Source organism: Trachypithecus francoisi, unplaced genomic scaffold (assembly GCF_009764315.1).
Source record: "Trachypithecus francoisi isolate TF-2019V2 unplaced genomic scaffold, Tfra_2.0 Lachesis_group1, whole genome shotgun sequence".
Classification (NCBI taxonomy): domain Eukaryota; kingdom Metazoa; phylum Chordata; class Mammalia; order Primates; family Cercopithecidae; genus Trachypithecus; species Trachypithecus francoisi.
The window spans coordinates 63,087,827-63,112,637 of record NW_022681454.1 but is presented as its reverse complement, the minus strand read 5'-3'; the positions used below and the strand labels follow the sequence as shown (position 1 = coordinate 63,112,637).

The 24,811-nt window shown below is 37.6% G+C and overlaps 1 protein-coding gene and 1 long non-coding RNA gene across 2 annotated transcripts in view; one reads left to right on the top strand and one right to left on the bottom strand.

Moving 5' to 3' along the window:
- The window catches only part of LOC117086366, a 90,556-nt gene extending 77,718 nt beyond the window's left edge, over positions 1–12,838 (bottom strand). The window contains exon 1 of the long non-coding RNA XR_004438307.1: positions 12,545–12,838. This is a non-coding gene — a long non-coding RNA (uncharacterized LOC117086366). The remainder of the gene's footprint in view (positions 1–12,544) is intronic.
- Positions 12,839–12,922: 84 nt separating this feature from the next.
- Positions 12,923–15,095, top strand: CABS1 (calcium binding protein, spermatid associated 1). The gene is made up of 2 exons (XM_033214518.1): positions 12,923–14,323; positions 14,945–15,095. Exon 1 carries the CDS (start codon positions 13,014–13,016, stop codon positions 14,202–14,204), a length of 1,191 nt encoding a protein of 396 aa, XP_033070409.1. The 5' UTR covers positions 12,923–13,013; the 3' UTR covers positions 14,205–14,323; positions 14,945–15,095.
- The last annotated feature ends 9,716 nt before the right edge of the window (positions 15,096–24,811 follow it).

Sequence of the window (24,811 nt, the reverse complement as noted above, 5' to 3'; positions counted from 1 at the left end):
AATCCTAACAAGAATACTACTGTTCTCTAAGGTTCTACTGCCAATTTTAACACTAAGACTCCAACATTCATGATTTATTCTCTAACTGATCCAAGTTGGAATTTTTTGCCTGAATTTCTAGATGAAATAAATCTGAAAAATGGTCCTCTAATTGGAGACAACACCATCATCATTCTCCCTAAAAGCAAAAAAATGAAGTACCCTCTTGTTTTAGACCCAGAACTAATGTCAACAATGGGAGAGAGCAAGATGTTCACAACTGATTCCACTGATCTTGTCATGATCACCATTCCTACAGAATACAAGGACCTGTTCAATAGGGAAGGTGTTTCATCTACTTTTCATAACAATGCTGCCGCAAATGTAGCAAAGGCCACCATATTGGCCAGATTTGATCCCAATAAACTTAAAACAAATTTGACAGATGTACTCCATTCACAGAGCAGCATTATTCCTTTGATTGAGTTCAGTGTCATTCCTGATGACGAGCTGTCCTTCATCAGTAAAGACACGAAAGAGGCAAATGACAGATCCTCATTTTTTTTTTACATCTGTAAATGAACCAAACAGCACTGTTGTGAATTCCACTGTTCCTTCCACTGAAGGCAATTATGTGAGTGGTGATTTTATGCTACCTGGAGAAGATAATGTTAAGTCTAGAGGATTCCAATCTCTGTTGAGAACCAACATGCTCCTTCCTAATTCCTTAACTGAAAATCCAGAAACCCCTGGTCTAATGAGAGATAACTGCTTTTCTGAATCCTCAGTAACTAGGTTAGAAGAGTTAGAAAGAGCAATTGAATACACTGGTGCCATTAATGGAGGCAATGTCCCAAAGAAGCAAGTTATAATAACTCAAACCAACATTCATTCCTATCCCTTGGCTTGACAAGTTTCTCCAATTGAATTCACATTTTCAAATAATCCTACAGATAGTGAAATTAACTTTTCTTTCTCTGTGAGTGGAAATACTCCTAGAAATTATGAAACTGAGACTGACGAAATATATTCCAAATCTCAAAGAGCAATAGAAAAAGCCTTTTCCCAGATAAAACAGTCTCAAAATAGTGTCTACGAGATAAGAAAAATAGCCAATCTTTCTGATCAAGAAGATCCAGCTGCTATGTTTAAATTAAGTCACTTTACAAATACAACAGTTCTCATTCCAGCTCTACGGAAAATCCCTCCTTTAGCAACCGAGCTCAATCTTCTCTCCAACAATGACAACGATGTTGATGAAGAATTCCATATGTCTGAAGCAGGAAACTCATTTTCAGAAAATACCAGTACACTAAAAGATGATTCTTTCACGGTGGAATTTGATGATACTTCTTTCAAATCTCAAGCACCTCCCAATTTAAAAGGAATCTTTTCAGTTTATTCCACATTAACTCTTTCAGAAGCATCTAGACCTAATGATCAAAGTTCTCCCTTTTGTAATAGAGTCTCTCACATAGGCAGGTCCAGCACAAACACCCCAGCAAGATCACATGGCCTACAGTGGAGATCAATTCTTCCTTCTGATTTCACAACATCCATGGGTACTCCCAAATATTCTGAACTCACTCCTGTTACCATCATGGGAAAAGATATCACAAAGAAGATTGATTATAGCTTTCTACCTGAGGAAACAATTATTCCATCTGACCAGACCAAGTTATGATTTTGCCTATTACCTTTACCTCTGAAAATTCCATGGCAAGCACTTTTAAAGAGAATATATTTAAAGCACAAAGATTTTAAAGACAGTGAGCAAGTTGCTGAGTATGAAAAAAATATTTTATAAAAGACGTTTCAGAAAGGATGGATGATATTTCTTCTGAAGGCAAAATCACTCGAGCATATGCAGATGATATAATTACTATGTCTGATGACAGTGGTTCCGAATATGTTTCAGATAACTCTGTCTTGGAATTAGAGGATAAAGCAAATAATTCCTTTATAAAAATGAGTACACTCAGATATGCCCCTAAGATGCATAGGTCTCAAGCACTATATACCAGAGTGGCTGCTTCAGATAGTCTCTCTAAAGCAATATCATCAGAGTTCGAAGCTAAAGAAAATTACCAAGCTATAATTCCTAAACAGAAAAACAAGAACTTTGACATCGAGGCCATTCTTTTCAAAGATCCCTATGCCAATGTCAAAATCAAAGCTCATAGACCCACAACTCACTTCCTAATCAATGCAAGTGAAAAGCCTTCTAGATTTTATGACAAAACATCTGTGAAAAAAGTCACTATAAATGGTAATGATGACATCATAATTCCCTCTGAAAGCTCTGACTTTGGAAATAAAATAATTGAATATTCCATTTTTTCATACATAAAACCTGTAGTTGACAATAGAAAATTCACAACTGATACTACTAATCATGCTATCAAAAGTAGTTATAACTTGTTCAGGAAAAACATTTCACCTGCCATTTGTAAGACATTTACACCCAGCAGGGCAGACACTATCACATCTAGTATATCTGATTTTACTGAAGATGAAACAAGTATAGTTGTGGCATCTGATTGAATGTTTAGTAGTTTTCCTTTAGCTTAGCTTTCTAGTGATGACATTTCCAATATGGATGAAAACCCAGCTCTTACTTTTTCTTCTTTGAGAAAGATATCTTCCATTAAACCAAATGTTCCTGCTATCTCCACTGAGGACAGAAATAACAGGACCTTTCAGGCCTTCCATCAGAGAGTATCATGTCTCTAAAACCTACATCTGTTGGAGTACCTGAAACTCTCATCTTAACTGCTAATTCTCATACTAAAGACACTGCAGCTCCCAGACTTGTAAAAAGTGAAAACTTACATCATCATCCAACAATGTTAATTTCAACAGCATCGGAGCCTATGCCAACAGATTTCGCTTACTTTAAGGAGGTATTATCTCAGGAAGGCAAAACATTAAAAGTCAAATTGTCCTGAATGCTCTTCCGTTGGTCTGTATTTTTCTCCAAGCTGATTCTACTGACTCTTCAGACCATATTGAAGATGTCAAACCTAAGACATCTGCTACTCTTATTACCAGGTACAAAATTTTTTATATTGATGCCTCTGCCATTCAAAATTCAAAACCTAAGAACACAAGCACCAAGTTTTCTACTTTTATTCCTAATGAATATGATGATTCGAATTTATATTACATAAGAGAAATAACTAAAGCTTCTACAGAGAAAAACACAGCTAGTGAATTTTAAGTGAATCACCTTATAGATGGAAATATAATAATAAGAAATGATCTAGTTATCCAGGTGGAAACAAACTCTATACAAAATGCTGACCAAAACTCTTATAAATGAATCATTGCTGGTGACAAATCAGTCAATAAGGATTATGACACTATCCCTGTAGCAGCTTATTCAAGCTTTCCCATACCCACGGATTCCCTTCCAACTAGATTGTTTCTCACAAAACCAACTTCATGGCCAGGGACTCAAATTTGCTAACACAAGTTATTGCCATTATTTCTACTGATAAAAAATCTTCGTTTTACACAGAGATCATTTCCTTGATAGAAGGAAATCCTCAGTTGGAATTTAATATAGCCAATATCAGAGAAGCAAATACTGAATTTCAACCTTCAGAAAGCACTAATGTTACTCATGAATCCATTGTTGATATAGAAAAAGTATTACCTAGATTTAAAGAAATTTCTATTTTTCCACAAGCTAACAAGGAAATTGAAGAAAACACTTTAATTAGGGATGATATTTCTCAGTTACAGGTAAAAACAATTACTCCAAAGGGTATCCCTGAGGATCCTGCAAACAACAAAGTAGATATGAGAGTTGTGGCTTATCATTCTGTAAATGCCATCTTCTTTGGGAGCAAAGAAATAGCAACCCCACAGGCCAACACACCCTTCAACAACAATTTATTTAGTCATGCATCCAACACTCCAAACTCTGGAGGGGAAGAGGACAAAATTTTGGATGTTGACATAACCAAATATCAAAATGTGATTGCTCCTTTCACTTCTTTCACTATTTCTGAAGATGGAAATTACTTTGTGAGTGAAGATAATTGAAACTGGAACTTCTTCAGTGACTTAATTACGAATATAATCACCTCAATTAAGACTCATAACTTATTTTCCCCAGTAAATTCATGGACTCTGAAGATACGTATATGCTTTTTCTAAACAGGAATTCTAGTGTTCATAGGAGACACCACTTATCTAACAGTGGGTTCCTTTAAAATTGAACATGATATTTCTTCTGATGAATCTCAAGATATTCTCCACACAAGGAAAGTCTCAATGTGGACATCACTATGACACTGGCATTTTTAAAGTCTGTTTCTAAGGACTCTTTTCCTAGTCAAGTATCCCTGAAAAATCGTAAGTGTGCCAAATGGCCTTCCTGGGGTTTTATTAAGAAATCTTCCTTTATTAGCAGTTTTCACCTTTTCACGTAAATGTAAGGAATATACTCTGAAACACATGTCAGTAGATGTAAATTTAATACTTTCCTTGAAAAAGACAAAATGTTTCAATTACTGTAATAGACACTCCATCAATGGAAGAAACTACTATTCAGATTAAATAAAACATCTATAGAATCTGATTCTCTGTCCTTTAGTCAGATAATGTCTTCAATGGCAATGATCGTTTGGTCAAACATGAGTATACTATTATGTATTCCCTGGAGCACAAAACTTCAGTTTCATCCTCAAGAGTGCTAAAATTCCTGCATTTCCACCAGGAATTCCTCCATATGGTTTCTTCTCTTTGATGGATGGCACACAGTCAATCTGAAGTGTTCTTTTGAAGGGCAATGTTTTAGGAAACATAGATAATGTGAATAGCATTCCCCTTAGAGGAGGAATAATTACGCTGCAATCAATGTGATCCTACCTCACAGCTATACTAGTGGAAGCAGAGTTAGCATGATCACAAAATTAATGCCTGAAATTAAAGACTATTTGACAAATTAATATCAAGGAAGATGATATGATTATTTAAACTGACGTCTAATTGGAGATAAAGTGCTCATAAAAGTATTTTGTAGCTTATTCCAACTCTCTTCATCATGACAAATAACCAGTCTTACAAGATATCTTCCAGCACATATACAGCTAACCTCACCATCTTTTTTTCTCCTTTTTGTACACACAAAAACCTTCCCCAAAGGAGGTACCAAGTTTTCTGTTTACAGCATGCTTTATTCTGAATTAAGCTTTATAAAAACTAAATGAGGAGGGGGCGGAGCAAGATGGCCGAATAGGAACAGCTCCAGTCTCCAACTCCCAGCGCCAGCGACACAGAAGACTGGTGATTTCTGCATTTTCAACTGAGGTACTGGGGTCATCTCACTGGGGAGTGCCGGACAATCGGTGCTGGTCAGCTGCTGCAGCCCGACCAGCGAGAGCTGAAGCAGGGCGAGACATTGCCTCACCTGGGAAGCGCAAGGGGGAAGGGAATCCCTTTTCCTAGCCAGGGGAACTGAGACACACAACACCTGGAAAATCGGGTAATTCCCACCCCAATACTGCGCTTTAAGCAAATGGGCACACCAGGAGATTATACCCACACCTGGCCGGGAGGGTCCCACGGCCACGGAGCCTCCCTCATTGCTAACACAGCAGTCTGCCATCTAACCGAAATGGCAGCAGCCAGGCTGGGGGAGGGGCGCCCGCCATTGCTGAGGCTTAAGTAGGTAAACAAAGCTGCTGGGAAACTCGAACAGGGTGGAGCTCACAGCAGCTCAAGGAAACCTGCCTGTCTCTGTAGACTCCACCTCTGGGGACAGGGCACTGCTAAAAAACAACAGGGGAAGCAACAGAGGCCTGTGCAGACGCGAACGACTCTGTCTGACAGCTTTGAAGAGAGTAGTGGATCTCAGTAGAGGTTGAGATCTGAGAACGGACAGACTGCTTGCTCAAGTGGGTGCCTGACCCCTGAGTAGCCTAACTGGGAGACATCCCCCACTAGGGGCAGTCTGACACCCCACACCTCACAGGGTGGAGTACACCCCTGAGAGGAAACTTCCAAAGTAAGAATCAGACAGGTACACTCGCTGTTCAGCAATATTCTATCTTCTGCAAACTCTGCTGCTGATACCCAGGCAAACAGGGTCTGGAGTGGACCTCAAGCAATCGCCAACAGACCTACAGCTCAGGGTCCTGAATACTAGAAGGAAAACTATCAAACAGGAAGAACACCTATACCAAAACCCCATCAGTACGTCACCATCATCAAAGACCAGAGGCAGATAAAACCACAAAGATGGGGAAGAAGCAGGGCAGAAAAGCTGGAAATTCAAAAAATAAGAGCACATCTCCCCTGCAAAGGAGCGCAGCTCATCGCCAGCAATGGATCAAAGCTGGTCAGAGAATGACTTTGACGAAATGAGAGAAGAAGGCTTCAGTCCATCAAACTTCTCACAGCTAAAGGAGGAATTACGTACCCAGCGCAAAGAAACTAAAAATCTTGAAAAAAGAGTGGAAGAATTGATAGCTAGAATAATTAATGCAGAGAAGGTCATAAACGAAATGACAGAGATGAAAACCATGATACGAGAAATACGGGACAAATCCACAAGCTTCAGTAACCGACTCAATCAACGGGAAGAAAGAGTATCAGCGATTGAGGATCAAATGAATGAAATGAAGTGAGAAGAGAAACCAAAAGAAAAAGGAAGAAAAAGAAATGAACAAAGCCTGCAAGAAGTATGGGATTATGTAAAAAGACCAAATCTACGTCTGATTGGGGTGCCTGAAAGTAAGGGGGAAAATGGAACCAACTTGGAAAACACTCTTCAGGATATCATCCAGGAGAACTTCCCCAACCTAGTAGGGCATGCCAACATTCAAATTCAGGAAATACAGAGAACACCACAAAGATACTCCTCGAGAAGAGCAACTCCAAGACACATAATTGCCAGATTCACCAAAGTGGAAATGAAGGAAAAAATCTTAAGGGCAGCCAGAGAGAAAGGTCGGGTTACCCACAAGGGGAAGCCCATCAGACTAACAGCAGATCTCTCAGCAGAAACTCTACAAGCCAGAAGAGAATGGGGGCCAATATTCAACATTCTTAAAGAAAAGAATTTTAAACCCAGAATTTCATATCCAGCCAAACTAAGTTTCATCAGTGAAGGAGAAATAATCCTTTACAGATAAGCAAATGCTTAGAGATTTTGTCACCACCAGGCCTGCCTTACAAGAGACCCTGAAGGAAGCCCTAAACATGGAAAGGAACAACCGGTACCAGCCATTGCAAAAACATGCCAAAATGTAAAGACCATCAAGGCTAGGAAGAAACTGCATCAACTAACGAGCAAAATAACCAGTTAATATCATAATGACAGGATCAAGTTCACACATAACAATATTAACCTTAAATGTCAATGGAATAAATGCTCCAATTAAAAGACACAGACTGCAAACTGGATAAAGAGTCAAGACCCATCAGTCTGCTGTATTCAGGAGACCCATCTCACATGCAGAGACATACATAGGCTCAAAATAAGGGATGGAGGAAGATCTACCAAGCAAATGGAGAACAAAAAAAAGCAGGGTTGCAATCCTAGTCTCTGATAAAACAGACTTTAAACCATCAAAGATCAAAAGAGACAAAGAAGGCCATTACATAATGGTAAAGGGATCAATTCAACAGGAAGAGCTAACTCTCTAAATATATATGCACCCAATACAGGAGCACCCAGATTCATAAAGCAAGTCCTTAGAGACCTACAAAGAGACTTAGACTCCCATACAATAATAATGGGAGACTTCAACACTCCACTGTCAACATTAGACAGATCAACAAGACAGAAAGTTAACAAGGATATCCAGGAATTGAACTCATCTCTGCACCAAGCGGACCTAATAGACATCTATAGAACTCTCCACCCCAAATCAACAGATATACATTCTTCTCAGCACCACATCACACTTATTCCAAAATTGACCACATAATTGGAAGTAAAGCACTCCTTAGCAAATGTCAAAGAACAGAAATTATAACAAACTGTCTCTCAGACCACAGTGCAATCAAACTAGAACTCAGGACTAAGAAATTCAATCAAAACCGCTCAACTACATGGAAACTGGACAACCTGCTCCTGAATGACTACTGGGTACATAACAAAATGAAGGCAGAAATAAAGATGTTCTTTGAAACCAATGAGAACAAAGATACAACACACCAGAATCTCTGGGACACATTTAAAGCAGTGTGTAGAGGGAAATTTATAGCACTAAATGCCCACAAGAGAAAGCTGGAAAGATCTAAAATGGACACTCTAACATCACAATTAAAAGAACCAGAGAAGCAAGAGCAAACACATTCAAAAGCTAGCAGAAGGCAAGAAATAACTAAGATCAGAGCAGAACTGAAGGAGATAGAGACACAAAAATCCCTCCAAAAAATCAATGAATCCAGGAGTTGGTTTTTTGAAAAAATCAACAAAATTGACAAACTGCTAGCAAGACTAATAAAGAAGAAAAGAGAGAAGAATCAAATAGATGCAATAAAAAATGATAAAGGGGATATCACCACCGACCCCACAGAAATACAAACTACCATCAGAGAATACTATAAACACCTCTACGCAAATCAACTAGAAAATCTAGAAGAAATGGATAATTTCCTGGACACTTATACTCTTCCAAGACTAAACCAGGAAGAAGTTGAAACCCTGAATAGACCAATAGCAGGCTCTGAAATTGAGGCAATAATTCATAGCCTACCAACCAAAAGAAGTCCAGGACCACATGGATTCACAGCTGAATTCTACCAGAGGTACAAGGAGGAGCTGGTACCATTCCTTCTGAAACTATTCCAATCCATTGAAAAAGAGGGAATCCTCCCTAACTCATTTTATGAGGCCAACATCATCCTGATACAAAAGCCTGGCAGAGACACAGCAAAAAAAGAAAATTGTAGACCAATATCCCTGATGAACATCGATGCAAAAATTCTCAATAAAATACTGGCAAACCGGATTCAGCAGCACATCAAAAAGCTTATCCACCATGATCAAGTGGGCTTCATCCCTGGGATGCAAGGCTGGTTCAACATTCGCGAATCAATAAACATAATCCAGCATATAAACAGAACCAAAGACAAGAACCACATGATTATCTCAATAGATGCAGAAAAGGCTTTTGACAAAATTCAACAGCCCTTCATGCTAAAAACGCTCAATAAATTCGGTATTGATGGAACGTACCTCAAAATAATAAGAGCTATTTATGACAAACCCACAGCCAATATCATACTGAATGGGCAAAAACTGGAAAACTTCCCTTTGAAAACTGGCACAACACAGGGATGCCCTCTCTCACCACTCCTATTCAACATAGTGTTGGAAGTTCTGGCTAGGGCAATCAGGCAAGAGAAAGAAATCAAGGGTATCCAGTTAGGAAAAGAAGAAGTCAAATTGTCCCTGTTTGCAGATGACATGATTGTATATTTAGAAAACCCCATTGTCTCAGCCCAAAATCTCCTTAAGCTGATAAGAAACTTCAGCAAAGTCTCAGGATACAAAATTAATGTGCAAAAATCACAAGCATTCTTATACACCAGTAACAGACAAACAGAGAGCCAAATCAGGAATGAACTTCCATTCACAATTGCTTCAAAGAGAATAAAATACCTAGGAAACCAACTTACAAGGGATGTAAAGGACCTCTTCAAGGAGAACTACAAACCACTGCTCAGTGAAATAAAAGAGGACACAAACAAATGGAAGAACATACCATGCTCATGGATAGGAAGAATCATTATCGTGAAAATGTCCATACTGCCCAAGGTTATTTATAGATTCAATGCCATCCCCATCAAGCTACCAATGACTTTCTTCACAGAATTGGAAAAAAAGCTTTAAAGTTCATATGGAACCAAAAAAGAGCCCGCATTGCCAAGACAATCCTAAGTCATAAGAACAAAGCTGGAGGCATCACGCTCCCTGACTTCAAACTATACTACAAGGCTACAGGAACCAAAACAGCATGGTACTGGTACCAAAACAGAGATATAGACCAATGGAACAGAACAGAGTCCTCAGAAATAATCACACATCTACAGCCATCTGATCTTTGATAAACCTGAGAGAATAAGAAATGGGGAAAGGATTCCCTATTAAGAAATGGTGCTGGGAAAATTGGCTAGCCATAAGTAGAAAGCTGAAACTGGATCCTTCCTTACTCCTTATATGAAAATTAATTCAAGATCACGAGGTCAGGAGATCGAGACCATCCTGGCTAACACGGTTGAAACCGTCTCTACTAAAAAAATACAAAAACTAGCCGGGCGAGGTGGCGGGCGCCTAGTCCCATACGTGGGAGGCTGAGGAAGAGAATGGCGTAAACCCGGGAGGCGAGCTTGCAGTGAGCTGAGATCCGGACTGCACTCCAGCTGGGCGAAGACCGAGACTCCGTCTCAAAAAAAAAAAAAAAAAAAAAGAAAATTAATTCAGATGGATTAGAGACTTAAATGTTAGACCTAATACCATAAAAACCCTAGAAGAAAACCTAGGTAGTACCATTCAGGACATAGGCATGGGCAAGGACTTCATGTCTAAAACACCAAAAGCAACGGCAGCAAAAGCCAAAATTGACAAATGGGATCTCATTAAACTAAAGAGCTTCTGCACAGCAAAAGAAACTACCATCAGAGTCAACAGGCAACCTACAGAATGGGAGAAAATTGTTGCAATCTACCCATCTGACAAAGGGCTAATATCCAGAATCTACAAAGAACTCAAACAAATTTACAAGAAAAAAACAAACAACCCCATCAAAAAGTGGGCAAAGGATATGAACAGACATTTCTCAAAAGAAGACATTCATACAGCCAACAGACACATGAAAAAATGCTCATCATCACTCGCCATCAGAGAAATGCAAATCAAAACCACAATGAGATACCATCTCACACCAGTTAGAATGGCAATCATTCAAAAGTCAGGAAACAACAGGTGTTGGAGAGGATGTGGAGAAATAGGAACACTTTTACACTGTTGGTGGGATTGTAAACTAGTTCAACCATTATGGAAAACAGTATGGCGATTCCTCAAGGATCTAGAACTAGATGTACCATAGGACCCAGCCATCCCACTACTGGGTATATACCCAAAGGATTCTAAATCATGCTGCTATAAAGACACATGCACACGTATGTTTATTGTGGCACTATACACAATAGCAAAGACTTGGAATCAACCCAAATGTCCATCTGTGACAGACTGGATTAAGAAAATGTGGCACATATACACCATGGAATACTATGCAGCCATAAAAAAGGATGAGTTTGCATCCTTTGTAGGGACATGGATGCAGCTGGAAACCATCATTCTTAGCAAACTATCACAAGAACAGAAAACCAAACACCGTATGTTCTCACTCATAGGTGGGAACTGAACAATGAGATCACTTGGACTCAGGAAGGGGAACATCACACATCGGGGCCTATCATGGGGGCGGGGAAGGGGGAGCGATTGCATTGGGAGTTATACCTGATATAAATGACGAATTGATGGGTGCTGACGAGTTGATGGTGCAGCACACCAACACGGCACAAGTATACATATGTAACAAACCTGCATGTTATGCACATGTACCCTAGAACTTAAAGTATAATAAAAAAAAAAAAAAGAAGTGACCTCAAAGTGCTTTAAAGAGGAAAAAAAAAAAAAACTAAATGATGAGGGACAAAAATAGAGGTTAAGAAAATCCTCCCACTAAGTAAGCTTACTGAGAGAATGACTGTCCCTATGACATTCTTTACTGGCCCAGGAACTGATGGTACTTCTGTTCAGAAACATATTTTTACAGAGAATGATGATATGTCTGCAACCAGGCTAATCATCTAAGACAGAAAACTGAAAACTTTGAGGTTGAGTTCATATTTAATAAAGAATAATTATTTGTCCTTGAGATAGAACCCACTATTCAGGCTGATGTTGCTGCCCTTTCTCGGATTTACTTGTATCTGAGTATGAAACTTCAATTTCTTCTAACAACACTGGAAAAAGACTCATTCTAGCATTAACACTAGACTGCAATCTGCTTTCATCTAATTAGTTAAATCTTAAGGTTGACAACACAATGATGATGTTTGACATAATTAACATTATTATAAAAAATACTCCCTCTGAAATTGAGAATATAATTCTTAAAAGTAATGCAGTTATCCACATCTTGATTCTTGTTTCTGGGTGAATTTTGACACGTGACACCAGCTTCCTGCCAGTGATAACCCTCTCTGTCTTTTGGATTAAAATAACAGCCTGCAGAAAAACATTCCTAAAACAATGTTAGCCTACAAAACTTGAGACTTTCACTGTTACTCAAGTAAATTCAAGAAGAAGTCAGAAATACAATGAAAAAGAAAACACTAAAGACCCTAACAGGCCAATAACTGTTTGTTATTATCTCTACTGAAAAAGTGGGACTTCCTGTTATGAGGAAGGGAACTAACTGAATTCCCTGCTACCTAATTACCTTTGTAGCTATACTTCCTGACAAAAACACAATTAATTTTTTTAGATACCAATTTTTTTAATACTATGAATCTTAAGAGAAAATGGCTTCACCTCAAAAATACTCTGTTACTTGCTTGGAAGATAGACGACTTGAAGCTGATGCTGATAAACTTGTGGCTTCCAGAGTTTTCCTTACTAATACTAAACCCACAAGGTGCCTGGCAGTCTCTGCTATGTCTGTTTCAAGTGACCTTAACTCCATATCAGGCGACATCTTCCTTATAAACAGCAACATGGTAAATCTTAAGTTCCCTGCAATTGAAATACTTGGCTATGAATTTGATTTCATAATCAGAGCGGACTCTATTGTCTTTTCATCCAATATTCCTGCAACTAGATGACCAATCACAGCCTAGAAACAACCTCCAAGGAGACCCAGTTACATTGCCCCCATAGCTGATGCAACAATCACCATGATGACCCAAGCTTTAATCACTCTGATGAACACTGCTCTCCTGCCTAGAGATACCACTGAGCCCAGAAGCAAGACCTGTGAGAGTGCACAGTGCCACTTCGCCCCATGGCTGAAGATGGTTTGCCCAAAATTTATTCTCATCCTCCAACAGAAAGCAGTAAAACACCAACTGCAGCAACCATTTTCTTTGGGGCTGACAGTGCTATTCCCAAATCAGAAACAACTATTACTTCAGAAGGAGATCACGTCACTTCAGTAAACGAATATGTGCTAGAAAGTGATTTTTCAACAACTACAGACAACAAACTGACACCTACAAAGGAAAAACTCAGATCAGAAGATGATATGGGGACCGACTTTATTAAGTCAACAACTCACCTACAGAAAGAAATTACCTCTCTGACCGGCACTACAAACTCCATCACAAGAGACTCTATTACTGAAAATTTCATGACAGTGAAAATTGGGAATATTTCATCACCAGTTACTACTGTTTCTTTAATAGATTTTTCCACTGACATAGCAAAAGAAGATATCCTTTTGGATACCATTGACACAGGAGATGCAGAGATCTCAATAACATCTGAAATCTCTGGCACACTAAAGGACAGCAGTGCCGGTGTTGCTGACACTCCTGCCTTTCCACATAAAAAGGATGAAGCTGATATGAACAATTATAATTCCTCCATCAAATCCAATGTCCGTGATGATGAGGCTGTCCAGGTCACTGATTCCTTTATTCCTGAGGCTGAAATCCCTCCTGCTCCTAAAGTAAACTTCACTACTATTCCAGATATAACTGCCCTTGAAGAAGAGAAAATAACCGAAATTGACCTAAATGTTTTAGAAGATGACACCAGTGCTGTGGCTACATTAACTGACTCTGATGAGGAAAAGTTTATCACTGTGTTTGAACTCACTACCTCTGCTGAAAAAGACAAAGATAACCAGGAAGATACTCTGCTAACTGATGAAGAATCTCCCGAGGGAGCCAATATTTGGATGGAGAGAGATACTGCAAATGAAGCAGAGACCCATTCTGTTTTGCTTACTGCTGTTGAATCCAGATATGACTTCGTTGTCCCTGCATCAATAGCTACAAACCTAGTGGAAGAATCATCTACAGAAGAAGAGTTATCTGAAACTGATACAACAGAGACTGTACCTAAGATCACTGAGCCATTTTCTGGAACTAGCTCTGTATTAGATGCCCCAGACTATAAGGAAGACACCTCCACAACTGAAACGGATATCTTTGAACTACTGAAAGAAGAACCAGATGAGTTCATGATTTGAAAGCAGCAAAAGGGATACCATGTAAAATTGTGCAATAGCCTAGCCAGTTAGCCTTAACATCTAAGAAGTTTTTCCAACAAGCAAAAACCTTTAGAAATGAAAGAATGTGGGCATTTAAGGCAAGTATTGGACTTAATAAATGTAGATGCTTAGGACTACAGATCATGTAACAGATTTATGGAAACTTAGAAAAAAAACACAGTGTAAGAGTCCCCCTAGTATCACAAAGTTTCAATATTCTAACAATTACTTAATGTAAAATTTTTCGCCCTAGCCTTCAGGGAGTATGAAGACAGAGCAATGTAGAAGCTCATTTCTGCAACACTTAATGATGCATATCCTTTAGTTAACAGTCAACATTATACTTTAGTGAGAATTAAGGATATGAAGATAATCAAATTAACCTCTGAAAAACATTACCATAGCACTAAGAAGTTCTCCCAGAATGCTGGTTCTAAACAATTTTTTCGTTAGTATTTCACCAATGATTATCTTCTATTTAAAAAGTTTTAATCCTCATACATATAAGAATTAAGAAAATTCAGTAATTGTTTAGCACCTACATGTAAGATACATAAGATTTATGGTAGGGTTCTTAGCACATGTTAGATACAAACTAAAGCAAAATGATATTTTACAAATATGCGTATTTGTCAGAAAAATGTTCTGTAAACATATACATCAATTTAATTTTCTTTCTGTTAAAACATGTTTTCTGAATTTTTGTCCATGTTTTCCAGGTCTTAAACACTGAATATCACACTCTTCTTATGATTCTTATTAGCGATTCAAGGACATAAATATTCATTCTCTTCTGGCACAGACTACTTAAATGGGTCTGTTTTCACTTTGCTCATTTCTCTTCAATAAATCTTTTTGGCAAGCAACTGATTTGCTGTGTGTAGGTGTGTTTGATATTCTAGTACAGAATTCTCAAATTAGGAGAAAGAGAAATGAAAATTCATTGTTTGTTTAAAGAATAGCATAGCTCTAATCCCCAGAAGTAAAATTATTCTATAGAGATTTATAATTGTATTACATTAAAAAAGAAATAAAAACAATGCCAAGACACCAAGTGAATGAAATACATTATGTACAGGCGGTTTGTAAAAGGATTTACACCATTAGATAAACTATAGACTGGAATAATAATGATAGTATGTTAAAACCCAGAAACAAATTATGACACAAAAATTTGTTATACAGTGAAGTAGACTTCAAAAACATGGGATATAATAGTTAATCTTATGTGAACAATCAGTATTTGGGAAAATAATAAGTTGGAATAATAAACAAATTTTTAAATTCTGTTTAAGACCATATTTTAAAACAAATTCTACATGGATTAAAGATTTTCATATAAAAACTAAAACCATACAAAAACTTAGGAGGAAATACACCTGTATATCTATCCAAATGGACCCGAGAAATCTAAGCATATATGAAAAGGTGATAAAAAGATTAACAGATTTGACACCATGAATAGTTAAAATTCTGAAACAAAGCAAATTAACATAAAATTAAAAAGTAAATAACTAACTTCATTTTACTGATTTTATATAGCAGTGAAAAGATTACTATCATTTTTCTATAAAAGTTTCTACAAAGTATTTTAAATGAACAATAGAAATAAACATAATTCATGAAATACAAATTATCAATGAACATGTGAAAAATATTCAATAGACATTTTAAAAAATTAAAATAAAGCTATTACACATCAGTTTTAGTCATTTGAGGATTGACAGTAATTATTGTACATGTTCATTGTTGACTCATTTTCCAAACTTTCTCCAAATTTCTCCAACCTTTCTGGAAGGCTGGAAGCCAATTTGGCAATACATGTTGCAAGCATTTAAAAAGTTGGAAGTTTTGGGCCCAGTTATTTTACATATTTTAGCCCTGAGAATTTTCCTAAGAATCTGAAATTATGAAAGTTCTAACAGTTATTGAGCTCTGACTACCTGTCAGGCACAGTTGAGTTTATATTTAGCATAACATTGGATCTCCATAGTACCCTAGAAGGAGAAACATTATTCTCATTTTAGTGATAAGGAAACAGTCAGAAAAGCTACTCAACATGCACCAAGCTTCATAGTTAATATGTAGCAAAGAACACTTTAAACTCAGGCTGTCTTCATCCAGAACCCATGCTCTCTTAATCACTATACTGTATGGACCCTCAGATTTAAGTACAAGAATGTTGGCAAATTCTTACACCCAAGAAAGTGATTTTGTATGTTCGTAAAGGAGAAACACTGAAAACGATCCACAATTGTAGTCACATGTAATTAATTACACATCTATATATCCATAGGAAGCCATAGTTTGCATCTTTTAAAATGGTTCTAAGGAAGAATATTTAACCAAATGGAAGATATTTTCATACAACTCTAACCAAATTTACACAGTGGTATGTACGCAATATACACATGCATACACATACACATGCATGCAGAATGTCTGGATTATATATATTAATCTCTAGGAAAGACTGAAGGTGATTTTGTTTCATTCTCTGGACATTTGTGCATTTCTAAATGCTCTGCAATCATCTAGAACATAAACTGTACACAGAAGAGGATGAATGTTTGTCAACCCCATTAACTAGAAAACCTGGAAGTCAAGCTAAATCTTTCACTCTTACCTGCTTCCTATTAGCTAGTATTTTGAGTGTTTCCTATGTGTCAGACACTATTTTATTTTTTATTCACAAGGCATGTATATGCACCAACTATGTTCCAAGCACTATGAAAGTATTTTGAGACACTGTAGTGAATCAAATGACACCGTCCCTGCCTTCATGGAAATTAATTTACCATAAAAGACAAATTTTAGAGAAACAATCTCAAATAATCACACAGGAAGAAATGACTACATGCAAAATGCGATGGGTGTCTCAAAGGAAAAACATAAGATTATAATTGCAGATTTCACACACATTTAAGGCCAAGAAATTTTTCTGAGGGGGTGAGATTTAAGTTAAAATACTGAAAAATGTGGAGCGATAAGGAAACAACATCTCCAAATCCTTGAGGCTAGATTTTTCAAGGATATGAACAGACATAGTATTAGCTGGAAAATAAGATGAAACTGGAAAGGTAGGCAAGAGACAAATCATACAGCCCTTGTTAAACATCCTGAATCTTACCTGTTTGGAAGCTATTAAAGGTTTTAGTCATTTTATCCTCAAAACAATCTTAATACTAAGAACACAGGCTAGAAGTGTAATTAATTACATGTGACTACAATTGTAGATTGTTTTCAGTGTTTCTCCTTTATGAACATATAAAATCACTTTCTTGAGTGTAAGAATTTCCCAACATTCTTGTATTTAAATCTGAGGGCCCATACAGCATAGTGATTAAGAGAGCATGGGTTCAGAGTTTATAAAAGTATCATTATTTTATAAACTCCAACTATACTTCTTTCAAGGGCTTCGTTTAGGAAAATAACTTGATAGTCCCCTTTGTGTGGAGGAGACAAGGCTCTGAAGTATAAACTGAACTGGAACAGTTAAACAATTAAAAAGATAATGTGTTCTACAACATAAGTTAACAGGAATTTGGGGCTAGGGCTTCGAAATAACAAGAAGAACAGCACATAGCAACTGGTTAGAGTCCAGGAAGATGAGTGGCCAGTGAGATTCCTGGTGGTCATTGAACACTTTTCCAAGAAAGCGTGCCTAATTATCCATTTTACCTTGTGCCATTTCAAAACAAAGTTTCTCCTTGCCCTGAAATTTGATTAAATGTGTCTTGAATATGCAATTCTTGAAAAAATAAAGAAATATAGGAGGCAAAGAAGAAACAGTTAAGATGAGTAATTAGAGAATGAATATGAGACAGAGTCTCTATTCCCAAATATTCTAAATACTGATGACCTGAGAAAGGAGTGATGGGCATGCAGTGAGTAGACATTTGGAGTAGTCACATTTCCCAGATAATCAAAGTAAAACAGAAAAGTCACTGGTCCCAGATAACGATGTTAGTAAGTAACAAAGCTCAGCTCCACAGACCTGCGTGGCTCCAAAATTCAAATTCAAATCACACTGCTTTGTGTGAACTGTTGAATAATGAATCATTCCATCTCTTTATCATAACCCTACTCCTTGATCCCTTCCCGTTGCCACTGCCCTGGTTAAGCCTAATGGCTGTCTTGTAGCTGGTCATCTCACCTCTGGTTTTGTATTTAGCCAATTAAGTCCCACAGCAGTCATCTCTAAAGTTTTTGCTCATTCCCTGCTCCCACATGCCTTGCCACAGTCATGAAGAATAAGCACATGAATCAGTCAGAGCAAAGAGGACAAATGGAAGTGCTTTGGGGAGGCTCTGGGGAATAAGTTTCTGAAGGAAACTTCCGTCTAAAGACATTTGGGGCCAGGAGCTGCTAGAGTCACCTTGGATAACAAGGAGGCAGGTTGCTTGACAGTAAAGCAAACACTGAGGATATTAGAGACAAGAAATATAAATATGAAATAATAAAAGAACGTGAGAGTAGTCACACCATGTAGCAAGCCTAACCAGTCTGCTTATTTACCTGAGACAATGCATTTTCTAATTAAACAAATTTGGGTTATGTTTTCTGTTGTTTGAAACCAACACACTTTAAAAACTGAGAACCCAAGTTATTTCAAGTCCCTGTGTTTATTTATTTATTTATTTATCTATTTATTTATTTATTTATTTGGTAGAGAAAGGGTATTGCTATCTTGCCTGGAATGGTCTCAAAATACTGGCCTCAAGCAACGCTCTCGCCACAGCCTCCCAAAGTGCTGAAATTACAGTGCCTGCTGTTCTCCCAGTGCCACAGTCTCATGTGGTAAATATCATCTTTCATATTCACCTCACATGCTATCATCTTTAACCACCCCTCAGTATGATTACCTGTTGTGTATCCCACTATGTACATTCTTTAATCACACTACCTATAATATTTCATTGTATTTACTTGATAAAAGATCCTTCTGTGTCACAAGATAATCCTACCCATAGTTCCCTCTGACACAGATATCTCTGTCCAAAGTTCCCCCTGTCCCAGTGTAACCCCTGTTTATAATCCCCACTGTACCCCTTCCCCACAGATAACCTTACCCTGGGGCATAGCACTCTCTTCCAAGTCACAGGGAGCTTCTGACCACAAAAAGAGAGGGAGAGAAGCCAATCTTAAGAGGCAAAGACTCCTAACCATGAAGAAAGAACGTTATCCTGAGGAGATTCCCAAAGTTAAACTAGCTCTACATGAGGATGCATTAAAGAACATGCATAACTTCAAGGCACCAAGAACAGTGGGAAATTAAACCGGTGTGTTTGTAGTGTATGTGCTTCCACCAATTCTACCTATTGCAAGTTAGGAGTAAACAATGGATACATGAATTACATTTTGAGTCTATAGCCTTTATTTTCGTTACGGCACTACTGATATGTTATTTTGCTTTTCTCACATGTATTTCAAACATAACAGAAGGCTGAATTAAAATTGGCATTTCCCTTCCCTCAAATTTCTCCTCTTCTGATATTCTCCATCTCAGCAAAAGGCACTATCTTCACAGTTGTCTAAGCCAGAAACTGGGGACTCAGCCTTCACTTCCCTCTCTCATTCTCCATACCTAACAAATACAAAGTTTTTACCTTGACATTCCAAATACAGGAGAGAACCATTTGCCCTCCTTCCCATTGCCATTTCTTCATCCAAATCTCTATCAAGCAAAAGTGGAAGTTTATTACATAAATTGATCATATCACTTCTACCTCCTAATTAAAAAAATTATTCCATGACACTCCACCAACTTTAGGATGAAGTCCAAAATCTTTACGATATTCATCAGAGTCACCACAATGGAAACCCTGCTTATCTATGCAGCCTCGTAATATGCTACTATCATTTTCTGTTCTGAAATTTCAACTCTATAGATCTCATTTTGATCATCCTTAGAGCATAAAGCTATATCTTATATCAGGATCACTGAACATGCTATGCTCGCCCTGAAAAATTCTTTAACTCACCTTTTAATAAAGTACACCTAAATGTCACTTTCTCAGTTATATCCTCCCTGGACCCTAAATTTCTATAGGCCCCTGTATTCTTCTGTCATATATTATTCACAGTACACTATACTTTGCTTTTTGTAACATCCATAATTATTTCAATTGCATGTTATATTATGCTTTTAAGACTACTGTAACAAAGTGCCACAAACTGGGTTGTTAACAACAAGACAAATCTATATCCCCCACAGTTCTGGGGTATATAAGTCAAAATCAAGGTGATAGCAGGACCATGTTCTCTCTGCAGTTTCTAGAGGATTTTTTTCTTGTGTTTCTTCCTAGCTTCTGGGAACTAACTACTGGCAATCCTTGGTATTCCTTGGTTTGTAAACACATCATTGCAGTCTCTGCCTGCTTGCCACATGAGGTTCTCCTTTGTGTCTCCATGTCAAGATGTCTCTCCAGTTATAAGCACACCAGTCACTGGATTAGGCCCATCCTAATCCATTATGACCTCATCTTAACTTCATTACATCTGAAAAGACACCATTTCCAAATTTGGGGTCTCACTTACAATTACTGGGGGTTAGGATTTCAGCATATTTTGGGGGGGAGGACATAATTTAACCCATAACCTGGTTAATGCTTATCTTCCCTCCCAGACTGTAAAACTGATAATTAGGATGATCACATCATTTGTCATGAAAACCAGAACGTTTTTGAGACTGAAGAGACAATATAATAATGACTCCAAAACAACAGCTATAAACCAGAATGTCCTAATAGAGTTATCCACACTGCATTCAAAGCGAAGAAACCAGATACTATTGTTCACTGCTCAATTCTGAGAGCTTGGAAAATAATAGATGCTCAATAAACATCTGTCAAATAAATGAATAAAATGTACCAGTAAGTGAGGAAATGATGTTTTCACTTATTAAACTGAATGCTCTCAAAAGAGAGCTGATCTGCACTAGATGCTTAGAACTGAATACCAGTTGGCCAAGACAAGAAGGAGATCACTAGTTGCAAGCTGTGGAAAGGAGAAGGTCAAAAACACAGAAGCATGAGGGCACTTGGTGTTATTAATAATTTTGAAGTAAGCACAATGGGTCTGAGTATAAGTCATAACAAATAGATTTAAGTGATATAACAGCTTTACAAGCAAATCAGAAACACAACCAAATTGTATCAGACCATGCATATCAGGCAGGATTCTCCAGAGAAACAGAAGCAAATGGGATATATAGAAAGAGTGAAAAAGAAAGCCAGGCTGGGAATTCAGGCAAGAGTTGCTGTGGCAGTATTGAGTCTGAAATCCCCAGGGGAGGCCAGCATGCAGGAAACTCAGAAAGAGTTCTGGGTTACAGTCTTGAGGCACAATTTTTTCTTGCCCAGGAAACCTCAGTCTTTGCTCTTAAGGCCTTCAACAAATTAGATAAGGCCTATCCCCACTATGAAGGGTAATCTGCTTTACTTAAAGTCAGCTGATTGCAAATGTCACAGTAACATCTGGACTAGTGGTTGACCAGATAATAGGGCATCATAGCCTAGCCTAGTTGACACAGAAAATTAACCAATCACATCTTGTGTAGCAACTTAGTGTTAAAACTTCATATCAGCTCATATTCTCTGAACTAGTTTCACTGAAATTAGAGTTTCAGGGTAAAATGCATTGATGAAATATTAGAATGAATTTCCTGGAGTCTTTAAATAAGAATATATGTAAGAAGGGTTCATTCAGCTCTATCGTCATGGAGCTCCAGTAAACTCCTCTAAGGATAGTGCTCTGTAACATGGTTTGGGAAATGCAGATATAGACAATGGGAGGCAAGCAAAGTTTTAAGCATTGTATTTGCATGTTAGATTGTATTTTAGAAAGGTAATTTCAGTAAAAACGTAAAAGTTGGATGGGGTGATCGGCGAAGCTAAAAATAGAGATAAGACAAACTATGGCATTCATGTAAGGAAGAGATAATAAAGCCCAAAAGAAGAGCAAGAATCAGTAAGAATAATTATCAACATTTTAATATTTATCAAGGTATTCCAATCACACTATTAAACAAAATGATGATATAATAAGCATGAGCTTAACTACACAGACTCCTTGACATGAACATTTTATGTCAAAATTTGAAAGCTCTGACCCGCCCTGTTGGGTATGGTAGGTGGTCCTAGCCAAGTTTTCTAAGCAAGACTCTTGTGAGTTGGAATCCTGACATTTTCTCTTAGTCTACAGAATTTCACATTAGAATCATTTGCCACAAAGAAAAGGAAAGAAAATTAATTTTTATATATAAATATATTTATTTGGTCAAAAGCATTATATTTCACCTAGAATGATTAGTCAGAATGTCTCACAACAAAAGTTAAACATACATAAGAATATCTTGGTGCAGAGGAAAGAAAATGTCGTGGAGAAAATAAAAACTGGATTCAAATACTGGCTTTTGAAAATATGAGCAAGTTATTTATTTTCTCAAATTTCGGTCTCTTCCCATACAAAATTACCATCTATGTGAAAGCACATGGATCTAGATCTGCCTCCTGATTTATACTTTAGCTTGTTCTCATTGTTTTTAGTGATCCCAAAATAATTTTTAGAAAGTATGGGTAAACTGAAAATCCAATAACCAAAGAGATGTTGCATCCAGTGCCCTCCAATTTACCTTTGGGATTAAAAAGTCTAGAGGTTCTTCTCCATTCTTTCATTCAGCACAGTGTGAATTAATGCCAAGAGGATATACCATTGTTAACAGCTAACTTGAAAGAAAAGCGTTGAAAATCTGATTATCCACCAGTAGGTTTTCCAGATGATGTTTTTCTATCTTTCTGGTAACAAACAACATTTTCATGGAAATTAAAGGTAGCATCAAAGCAGATGTCAAACTACTACAATGCTCACATTTTGTATTAGTCAATAACTGTCACATTTCTTCCGAGCAAGCTTTCTTCTGTGATACAGAACTGTTGTGTAATAAAGAATTATTCTGGGCCGGGCGCGGTGGCTCAAGCCTGTAATCCCAGCACTTTGGGAGGCCGAGATGGGCGGTTCACGAGGTCAGCAGATCGAGACCATCCTGGCTAACCCGGTGAAACCCCATCTCCACTAAAAAATACAAAAAATTAGCCGGGTGAGGTGGTGGGCGCCTGTAGTCCCAGCTACTCTGGAGGCTGAGGCAGGAGAATGGCGTGAACCCGGGAGGCGGAGCTTGCAGTGAGCTGAGGTCCGGCCACTGCACTCCAGCCTGGGCGACAGAGCGAGACTCCGTCTCAAAAAAAAAAAAAAAAAAAGAATTATTCTGAATCTAGTGGTAAAAGATGTATAGTAAGGAGTGTCAAAATGGTTCGTTAGTCACCTTTTTCTCTTTTTTTATTTTGGTGTTTGTTTGTTTGAGACAGGGTCTCACTCCGTGGTCCAGGCTGGAGTATAGTGGCATCATCACAGCTTACTGCAGCCTCAGTCTCCCAGGCTCAGGTGATCCTCCCACCTCAGCCTCTGAAGTAGCTGGTACTACAGATGCACATCACCATGTCCAGATAATTTTTTAAATGTTTTGTAGGGACAGAAAAGGCTACCATGCCCAGCTAATTTTTGTAGAGATGAGGTTTCATCAAGTTGCCCAAGTTGGTCTCAAACTCCTGGGCTCAAGCAATCCTCCCACCTCAGCTAATTTTTGCATTTCCTCTAGAGATGGGGTTCCATCACCTTGCCCAGGCTGGTCTCACACTCCTGGGCTCAAGTGATCCTCCCACTTTGGCCTCCCAAAATGCTGACATTACAGGTGTGAGGACCCTTTTTCTCATTTTTATGTTAAGAAAATGTGAGAAAAGAACAATTAATGTTTCAATTGAGCTAATTTTATAATCTCTAAAAATTTACTTCAGCAATATTTTACTTTAAAAAGCCAAAAATGAACATAAAAGAAGTTATCATTTTCAAATACTTTCTCCCAGCTCAGAATACATGTTAGCACATAATAGCCGAGCATTATATTATAAATAAGAGGGTACAGTTAAAAAGAAAGAAAACATTTTAGTCCTTGGGTTTCTGGTCAAGTTTCAATAATTATTGCTTTACAGTAAAATGTTAAGAAAATATCTGAAATGAAGGAAGGAGTGAATTCAATATATCACATTTAAATTATAATGAATAAACCTTCACTTTTTCTAATGCACAGATAATTAACCATGACGTTCCTGAAAAAAATGAAAAGTACAAATGTTAACTTTTGAAAATTACACCTGTCCTTTTTTTGTTTCAGGAAATAATTTGGATTAACCCAGAGGCAAAGGCTAAAATAATAATACTAATACTTTGCTTCACAATATAGAAGGAATAAAGGAGAGAAAAAATAATCCTTTATAAGGCATGAATCACCTGTGCTCTTTCACTGAGCTTCCAGATTTCGCAAACTGAGGAAAGGCTGACATTGCTGGACAAACAGAAAGAAGACCCCCTCATTACGGTATATTTTTTTGTTTTTAATTTCAAAGGCTTAAAAATCCATTTTCTTTAGTTTTTGATTATATAGTTTCTAACGAGTGGAAGTATTGTGAAATCGCAAACTCTGCTTTCCACAGAATTCCAACAGAAAAAAAAATGCATTTGAAAGGAAA